At 41.1% G+C, this 12,494-nt stretch overlaps 1 protein-coding gene across 1 annotated transcript in view; it reads left to right on the forward strand.

Annotated features, from left to right (window-relative positions):
- The first annotated feature begins 530 nt into the window (after window positions 1–530).
- The window catches only part of map3k15 (mitogen-activated protein kinase kinase kinase 15), a 153,284-nt gene continuing 141,320 nt past the window's right edge, over window positions 531–12,494 (forward strand). The window contains exon 1 of the mRNA XM_065007008.1: window positions 531–1,433. Coding sequence (XP_064863080.1) covers window positions 1,106–1,433 — 328 coding nt within the window. The 5' untranslated portion in view covers window positions 531–1,105. The remainder of the gene's footprint in view (window positions 1,434–12,494) is intronic.

Consider the following 12,494-nt stretch of genomic DNA (forward strand, 5'->3'; position numbering starts at 1 on the left):
GGAGAGCCACGGTATCAGTTACTGTGTCTCTGATAACCCAACCTGGACACACACACACACACGTGTGTGCATTGGTTTTGTGTGTGAGCGTATGTGTGTGTGTAGTGCCACTCCACTGCTCTTTACTCTGTTGATTCAGTTAATTAGTCTGGTAGAACATGACTGAGTCTCCATAGAGCACTGGACACACACACACACACACACACACGCACACAGGCTGCTGTTTTCTTGCTTGTTTAAACTGCTGTATTTGCTGTGTGTGTATGTTTTGTAGGCAAGTGTGTGTTACCATCTCTGTCTCTTCAGGTAGTGTGTGTGCGTGCATTTGTGTGTCTTTGCGCGTGTGTGTTGCTTCGACTAAAGACAGAGATCGTGTGCGACAGGTCCAGAATGTCCTCGGGGCAGTGGACATAACTCGAAATAACTTGACTGTGTATGTGAGAGTGTGTGAGTGTTGGCTGGCTGGCTGGCTAGCTGGGGGTGTCAGATCAGAGGACAGACAGTGTTTTATATTTAGCTGCAGCGGCAGCAGCACCTCAGCCCTGCTAGAGAGCTCTACAACCCAACTGTCTATGTGTGCTGTTTAAGTACCTCTGGGAAGTATAAGCTGTTTTGAAGAGCGTGTATGTGTGTGAGTGTGTGTGTTGTAGAAGGACAGAGCCTGAGGAGATGCACATACCCCGTCCAGACCAGCGTGTGAGTATTTGTGGGAACAAGCGGTGCAGCGTCTGACGGAACCGGAGAGGAGAGGTCTGGATCGACAGATTCACATGCTCCACCGGGCACTAGGCAGCGGACAGCCGGTTTGCTGACTTTCTGATTGTTGACACATTTTCTCAGAGCCATCATATAACTCTCTTTCTCTCTCTCTCGCTCGCTCACTACTCCCCCCCTCGTCTCTGTGTGATAGTGTTGAACTAGCCTGATCTGGTCTGGTTGGTAACACAGTAAGGTAATGATGTGTGAGGTGCAGTCAGTGGACAGACTCAGACCCACACGACTCCCCAGGCAACAGATGCACTGAGACACTAGCTCAGCTCCAATCCTCAGGAGGAGAGGAAAACCGAGGAAGAGCGAGACGAACTCCGCTTTCACCCCTGGGGCCATGGACACGGCTGGTCAGAGTGCTCCGGCGACCGAGGCAGGGGGAGAGGGTCGAGGAGGAGGGGGGGAGAGTCGCGAGGGAGTGTTTGTAGGGTCTGTGGACCGGGAGAATGTGTCCAGCCCAAGCCCCTCCACCAAGCAGCGCTCCCTGCGGGCAGTCTATGTGCTGAACGATGGGCTGAAGGCAGTGCTGGCGACCAGCCCCGAGTCGGGGGCACTCCAGTGTCTGCAGAGAGCCTGTGATGCAGAGAGCGCTCTGCTGACCACCGTCACCTTCGGACGACTGGACTTTGGAGAGACCTCTGTGCTGGACACCTTCTACGATGCAGGTTTGTGTGTGTGTGTGTCATTATTATTTCTCACAATCATTTCAACAGTTGAAGTTGAGTTTTGATCTGCTCCTGGGGTTTTTGAAAAATGCTTTTTGCAGGAAGAAAGGTTACAAAACATGATATTTGTAAAGTTATGAGCAGCTTTAGCCGGGTTAATGAAGATTGAGATTCATAATATATCGGTAATAGGATTTGTCATTGTTTTATTGTGATGATGAACTCACGCAGTATGCACACGTGGTGAACAGACTGGCAAGATAATGACTCGAACGATCCACGAGGGCGCGCAGGAAAACATGCAGCAACACAGATACCAATTTATTTATTTATTTATTACAAAGGATTTTTTTAAATATGTAAAAATATTCCAAGACTGGAAGGTGTATAAGAAAATATATAGACAAACTTAATAGTGTACTTTATCTTACAGCATATTATTTATGCAGCAACGAACACCAAGGCCACATGTTATTTCCTTGTTCTTGTCTGGTGTCCTGACCTTAACCCTACTAACCCCTGCCCTATCCCTACCTGCCTGCAAGCACTCCAGGAACACATTGCCTGCCTGCCAGCCGGAAATATGACTAGCTGGTGTGTGTGTGTGTGTGTGTGTGTGCGTGCGTGTGTGTGACAGACTGGCCTTGTTGCGTGTGCCGTTGGTATCACGCTGTGTTGACCCACTTCCTAGTAACACGTGATGTGTTTGTCATATGGGTTGGCTTACAATATTAACTGTCATGATGTTGATGATGATGGCTATGACACACTGACATGTTGTGCTGCGTTCTCTCACTCCCTCGCACTCTCTAATAAGACACAAGAAATCGACACGCGTGTGCGGCAGCATGGCTGTTTAAGATGATCCTCAGACTGCTTTCATTTCTATTTATACCATACCATTATGTTGTCCACACCTCGCCTACAGCTGCTCCCGAGCCGGGTGACCAAACAACAACACCAGGGCTGCCGTCGGTAGGCAGGAAACAGGACAAAACATTTTCCAACAGAGGATATACTAACGTTACCTGAACTTGTCCAACAAGAAGCACTAAATTTAATTTATCTTGTCAAAAATGTGGACACTACACTACCACTATAATACAGACACTACACTACCACTATAATGCAGACACTACACTACAATACAGACACTACCACTATAATACAGACACTACACTACAATACAGACACTACACTACAATACAGACACTACCACTACAATACAGACACTACCACAATACTACAGACACTACCACTACAATACAGACACTACCACAATACTACAGACACTACAACTACAATACAGACACTACCACTACAATACAGACACTACCACTACAATACAGACACTAGCACGACAATACAGACACTACACTACCACTATAATACAGACACTACACTACCACTATAATGCAGACACTACACTACAATACAGACACTACCACTATAATACAGACACTACACTACAATACAGACACTACACTACAATACAGACACTACCACTACAATACAGACACTACCACAATACTACAGACACTACCACTACAATACAGACACTACCACAATACTACAGACACTACAACTACAATACAGACACTACCACTACAATACAGACACTACCACTATAATACAGACACTAGCACGACAATACAGACACGACACTACCACTAAAATACAGACACTACCAACACAATACAGAATATACCACTACATTACAGACACTACCACTACATTACAGACACTACCACTACATTACAGACACTACCACTACAATACAGACACTACCACTACAATACAGACACCACACTTCCACTAAAATACAGACACTAGCACTAAAATACAGACACTACCACTACAAAACAGACACTACCACAATACTACAGACACTACAACTACAATACAGACACTACCACTACAATACAGACACTACCACTACAATACAGACACTACCACTACAATACAGACATTACCAATACAATACAGACACTACCACTACAATACAGACATTACCACTACAATACAGACACTACAACTATAATACAGACACAACCACTACATTACAGACATTAGCACTATACTACAGATACTACACTACCACTACAATACAGACACTACCACTACACTACCACTACAATAGACACTACACTACCACTAAAATACAGACACTCCCGCTACAATACAGACACTACACTACCACTACAATACAGACACTACCGCTACAATACAGACATTACCACTACAATACAGACACTACCACTACAATACAGACACTACCACTACAATATGGCAGGGTAGCCTAGTGGTTAGAGTGTTGGACTAGGAACCGGAAAGTTGCAAGTTCAAACCCCCGAGCTGACTGGGTACAAATCTGTCGTTCTGCCCCTGAACAGGTAGTGTTCCTAGGCCGTCATTGAAAATAAGAATTTGTTCTTAACTGACTTGCCTAGTTAAAAAAATTTTTTTTTAAAATTGTTTAATAAAATATAGACACTACACTACCACCACAATACAGACACTACAACTATAATACAGACACTACCACTACATTACAGACATTAGCACTATACTACAGACACTACACTACCGCTACAATGCAGACACTACCGCTACAATACAGACACTACACTACCACTACAATAGACACTACACTACCACTAAAATACAGACACTACCACTACAGTACAGACACTACCACTACAATACAGACACTACACTACCACTACAATACAGACACCATCACTACAATACAGACACTAACACGATAATACAGATACTACCACTACAATATAGACAAGACACATCCACTACAATACAGACACTACAACTATAATACAGACACTACCACTACAACACAGACACTACCATAACAATACAGACACTACACTACCACTACAATACAGACACTACACTACCACTACATTACAAACATTAGCACTATACTACAGACACTACACTACCACTACAATACAGACACTGCCACTACAACACAGACACTACCATAACAATACAGACACTACACTACCACTACAATACAGACACTACACTACCACTACAATACAGACACTACACTACCACTACAATACAGACACTGCCACATAATACAGACACTACTACGACAATACAGACCCTTGCACGACAATACAGACACTACACTACCACGACAATACAGACACTACTACGACAATACAGACACTTGCACGACAATACAGACACTACACTACCACTACAATACAGACACTACACTACCACTACAATACAGACACTACACTACCACTACAATACAGACACTACACTACCACGACAATACAGACACTACACTACCACTACAATACAGACACTACACTACCACTGCAAGACAGACACTACACTACAATACAGACACTACACTACAATACAGACACTACACTACAATACAGACGCTACCACTACAATACAGACAGTACCACTACAATACAGACAGGACCACTACAATACAGACACTATACTACCACTACAATACAGACACTACACTACCACTGCGATACAGACACTACCGCTAAAAAACAGGTACTACCACTACAATACAGACACTACCACGATAATACAGACACTACCATGATAATACAGACACGACCACTATACTACAGATATTTCACTACCACTACAATACAGGCACTACCACTATAATACAGACACTACACTTCCACTACAATACAGACACTACCACTAAAATACAGACACCTACCACTACAATACAGACACTACCACTACAATACAGACACCACCTCTACAATACAGACACTACCACTACAATACAGACACTACCACAACAATACAGACACTACCACAACAATACAGACACTACCACTACAATACAGACACCACCACTACAATACAGACACCACCACTACAATACAGACACTACCACTACAATACAGACACTACCACTACAATAAAGACACGACCACTGCAATATAGACACTACACAACCACTACAATACAGACACTACCACTATACTACAAACACTACCACTACAATATAGACACTACACTACAATACAGACACTACACTACAATACATACACTACAACTATAATACAGACACTACCACTACATTACAAACATTAGCACTATACTACAGACACTACACTACCACTAAAATACAGACACTACCACTACAATACAGACACTACCAATACAATATAGACACTACACTACCACTACAATACAGACACTAACACGGTAATACAGACACTACCACTTCAATACAGACACTACACTACACTACAATACAGACACTACACTACCACTACAATACAGACACTACACCACAATACAGACACTCCCTCTACAATACAGACACTACACTACCACTACAATAAACACTACACTACCACTACAATACAGACACTGCCACTACAACAGACACTACCACAACAATACAGACAGTACACTACAACTACAATACAGACACTACCACTACAATGCAGACACTACACTACCACTACAATACAGACACTACACCACAATACAGACACGACACTTCCACTGCAATACAGACACTCCCTCTACAATACAGACACTACACTACCACTACAATAAACACTACACTACCACTAAAATACAGACACAACCACTACAATACAGACACTACTACGATAATAGAGACAAAACCACTTCAATACAGACACTACACTACCACTACAATACAGACACTGCCACTACAACACAGACACTACCACTACAATATAGACACTACAGTACCACTACAATACAGACACTACACTACATTACAGACACGACACATCCACTACAATACAGACACTACAACTATAATACAGATACTACCACTACATTACAAACATTAGCATTATACTACAGACACTACACTACCACTACAATACAGACACTACCACTACAATACAGACACTACACTACCACTACAATACAGACACTACACTACAATACAGACACGACACTTCCACTGCAATACAGACACTACACAACCACTACAATAAACACTACACTACCACTAAAATACAGATGCAACCACTACAATACAGACACTACTATGATAATAGAGACAAAACCACTTCAATACAGACACTACACTACCACTACAATACAGACACTGCCACTACAACTACAATACAGACACTACCACTACAATACACACACTACACTACCACTACAATACAGACACTACGCTACAACTACAATACAGACACTACGCTACCACTACAATACAGACACTACACTACCACTACAATACAAACACTACACTACCACTACAATACAGACACTACACTACCAATACAATACAGACACTACACTACATTACAGACACGACACATCCACTACAATACAGACACTACAACTATAATACAGATACTACCACTACATTACAAACATTAGCATTATACTACAGACACTACACTACCACTACAATACAGACACTACCACTACAATACAGACACTACACTACCACTACAATACAGACACTACACTACAATACAGACACGACACTTCCACTGCAATACAGACACTACACAACCACTACAATAAACACTACACTACCACTAAAATACAGATGCAACCACTACAATACAGACACTACTATGATAATAGAGACAAAACCACTTCAATACAGACACTACACTACCACTACAATACAGACACTGCCACTACAACTACAATACAGACACTACCACTACAATACACACACTACACTACCACTACAATACAGACACTACGCTACAACTACAATACAGACACTACGCTACCACTACAATACAGACACTACACTACCACTACAATACAAACACTACACTACCACTACAATACAGACACTACACTACCAATACAATACAGACACTACACTACACTACAGACATAACCACTACAATACAGACACTGCCACATAATACAGACACTACTACGACAATACAGACACTACCACTACAATACAGACATGACACTGCAAGACAGACACTACACTACAATACAGACACTACCACTACAATACAAACACTACACTACCACTACAATACAGACACTACACTACCAATACAATACAGACACTACACTACACTACAGACATAACCACTACAATACAGACACTGCCACATAATACAGACACTACTACGACAATACAGACACTACCACTACAATACAGACACTACACTACAATACAGACACTACACTACAATACAGCTAGTACCACTACAATACAGCCAGTACCACTACAATACAGACACTACCACTACAATACAGACAGTACCACTACAATACAGACACTATACTACCACTACAATACAGACACTACACTACCACTGCGATACAGACACTACCGCTAAAAAACAGGTACTACCACTACAATACAGACACTACCACGATAATACAGACACTACCATGATAATACAGACACGACCACTATACTACAGATATTTCACTACCACTATAATACAGACACTACCACTGCAATACAGACACTACCACTATAATACAGACACTACACTTCCACTACAATACAGACACTACACTAGCACTAAAATACAGACACTACCACTACAATACAGACACCTACCACTACAATACAGACACTACCACTACAATACAGACACTACACTTCCACTACAATACAGACACTACACTAGCACTAAAATACAGACACTACCACTACAATACAGACAATACCTCTACAATACAGCCACTACCACTACAATACAGACACTACCACAACAATACAGACACTACCACAACAATACAGACACTACCACTACAATACAGACACTACCACTACAATACAGACACTACCACAACAATACAGACACTACCACTACAATACAGACACTACCACTACAATACAGACACTACCACTACAATACAGACACTACCACTACAATACAGACACTACCACTGCAATACAGACACCACCACTACAATACAAACACTACCACTACAATATAGACACTACACAACCACTACAATACAGACACTACAACTATAATACAGACACTACCACTACATTACAAACATTAGCACTATACTACAGACACTACACTAGCACTAAAATACAGACACAACCACTACAATACAGACACTACCATAACAATATAGACACTACACTACCACTACAATACAGACACTAACACGATAATACAGACACTACCACTTCAATACAGACACTACACTACCACTACAATACAGACACTACACTACAATACAGACACGACACTTCCACTGCAATACAGACTCTCCCTCTACAATACAGACACTACACTACCACCACAATAAACACTACACTACCACTAAAATACAGACACAACCACTACAATACAGACACTACTACGATAATAGAGACAAAACCACTTCAATACAGACACTACACTAACACAACAATACAGACACTGCCACTACAACACAGACACTACCACAACAATACAGACAGTACACTACAACTACAATACAGACATTTCACTACCACTACAATACAGACATTTCACTACCACTAAAATACAGACACTACCACTACAATACAGACACAGACACTACAATACAGACACAACCACAACAAAACAGACACTACCACAGCAATACAGACACTACCACTGCAATACAGACATTACCAATACAATACAGACAGTCAACTACAATACAGACACTACCACTACAATATAGACACTACCGCTAAAATACAGACACTACACTACAATACAGAAACGACACTTCCACTGCAATACAGACATTACCAATACAATACAGACAGTCAACTACAATACAGACACTACCACTACAATACAGACACTACCACTACAATATAGACACTACCGCTAAAATACAGACACTACACTACAATACAGAAACGACACTTCCACTGCAATACAGACACTACCGCTACAATACAGACACTACAACTATAATACAGACACTACCACTACATTACAGACATTAGCACTATACTACAGACACTACACTACCGCTACAATGCAGACACTACCACTACAATATAGACACTACACTACCACTACAATAGACACTACACTACCACTAAAATACAGACACAACCACTACAATACAGACACTACCACTACATTACAGACATTAGTACTATACTACAGACACTACACTACCGCTACAATGCAGACACTACCACTACAATATAGACACTACACTACCACTACAATAGACACTACACTACCACTACAATACAGACACTACACTACCACTACAATACAGACACTACACTACCACTACAATACAGACACTAGCACTAAAATATAAACACTACCACTACAATACAGACACCTACCACTACAATACAGACACCTACCACTACAATACAGACACTACCACTACAGTACAGACACTACCACTACAATACAGACACTACACTACCACTACAATACAGACACTACACTACCACTACAATACAGACACTACACTACCACTACAATACAGACACTACCACGATAATACAGACACTCCCACGATAATACAGACACTACCACTATACTAGAGACACTACCACTATACTAGAGACATTTCACTACCACTACAATACGGACACTACACTTCCACTATAATACAGACACCTACCACTACAATACAGACACCTACCACTACAGTACAGACACTACCACCACAATACAGACACTACACTACCTCTACAATATAGACACTACACTACCACTACAATACAGACACTACCACTATACTACAGACATTTCACTACCACTACAATACAGACACTACACTAGCACTAAAATACAGACACTAGCACTACAATACAGACACCTCCCACTACAATACAGACACTACCACTATAGTACAGACACTACACTACCGCTACAATGCAGACACTACCACTACAATATAGACACTACACTACCACTACAATAGACACTACACTACCACTAAAATACAGACACAACCACTACAATACAGACACTACCACTACATTACAGACATTAGTACTATACTACAGACACTACACTACCGCTACAATGCAGACACTACCACTACAATATAGACACTACACTACCACTACAATAGACACTACACTACCACTACAATACAGACACTACACTACCACTACAATACAGACACTACACTACCACTACAATACAGACACTAGCACTAAAATATAAACACTACCACTACAATACAGACACCTACCACTACAATACAGACACTACCACTACAATACAGACACTACCACTACCACTACAATACAGACACTACACTACCACTACAATACAGACACTACACTACCACTACAATACAGACACTACACTACCACTACAATACAGACACTACCACGATAATACAGACACTCCCACGATAATACAGACACTCCCACGACAATACAGACACTACCACTATACTAGAGACACTACCACTATACTAGAGACATTTCACTACCACTACAATACGGACACTACACTTCCACTATAATACAGACACCTACCACTACAATACAGACACCTACCACTACAGTACAGACACTACCACCACAATACAGACACTACACTACCTCTACAATATAGACACTACACTACCACTACAATACAGACACTACCACTATACTACAGACATTTCACTACCACTACAATACAGACACTACACTAGCACTAAAATACAGACACTAGCACTACAATACAGACACCTCCCACTACAATACAGACACTACCACTATAGTACAGACACTACACTACCGCTACAATGCAGACACTACCACTACAATATAGACACTACACTACCACTACAATAGACACTACACTACCACTAAAATACAGACACAACCACTACAATACAGACACTACCACTACAATATAGACACTACCACTACAATACAGACACTACACTACCGCTACAATACAGACACTACACTACCACTACAATACAGACACTAGCACTAAAATATAAACACTACCACTACAATACAGACACCTACCACTACAATACAGACACCTACCACTACAATACAGACACTACCACTACAGTACAGACACTACCACTACAATACAGACACTACACTACCACTACAATACAGACACTACACTACCACTACAATACAGACACTACACTACCACTACAATACAGACACTACACTACCACGATAATACAGACACTACCACGATAATACAGACACTCCCACGATAATACAGACACTACCACTATACTAGAGACACTACCACTATACTAGAGACATTTCACTACCACTACAATACGGACACTACACTTCCACTATAATACAGACACCTACCACTACAATACAGACACCTACCACTACAGTACAGACACTACCACCACAATACAGACACTACACTACCACTACAATATAGACACTACACTACCTCTACAATATAGACACTACACTACCACTACAATACAGACACTACCACTATACTACAGACATTTCACTACCACTACAATACAGACACTACCACTACAATACAGACACTACACTTCCACTACAATACAGACACTACACTAGCACTAAAATACAGACACTAGCACTACAATACAGACACCTCCCACTACAATACAGACACTACCACTATAGTACAGACACTACACTTCCACTACAATACAGACACTACACTACCACTAAAATTCAGACACTACCACTACAATACAGACACCTATCACTACAAAACAGACACTACCACTACAATACAGACACTACCACTACAATACAAACACTACACTACCACTACAATACAGACACTACACTACCACTACAATACAGACACTACACTACACTACAGACATAACCACTACAATACAGACACTGCCACATAATACAGACACTACTACGACAATACAGACACTACCACTACAATACAGACACTACACTACAATACAGACACTACACTACAATACAGCCAGTACCACTACAATACAGCCAGTACCACTACAATACAGACACTACCACTACAATACAGACACTACCACTACAATACAGACACTACCACTACAATACAGACACTACCACTACAATAAAGACACAACCACTGCAATACAGACACCACCACTACAATACAAACACTACCACTACAATATAGACACTACACA

This window comes from Oncorhynchus nerka, linkage group LG22, assembly GCF_034236695.1.
Source record: "Oncorhynchus nerka isolate Pitt River linkage group LG22, Oner_Uvic_2.0, whole genome shotgun sequence".
Taxonomy (NCBI): Eukaryota; Metazoa; Chordata; class Actinopteri; order Salmoniformes; family Salmonidae; genus Oncorhynchus; species Oncorhynchus nerka.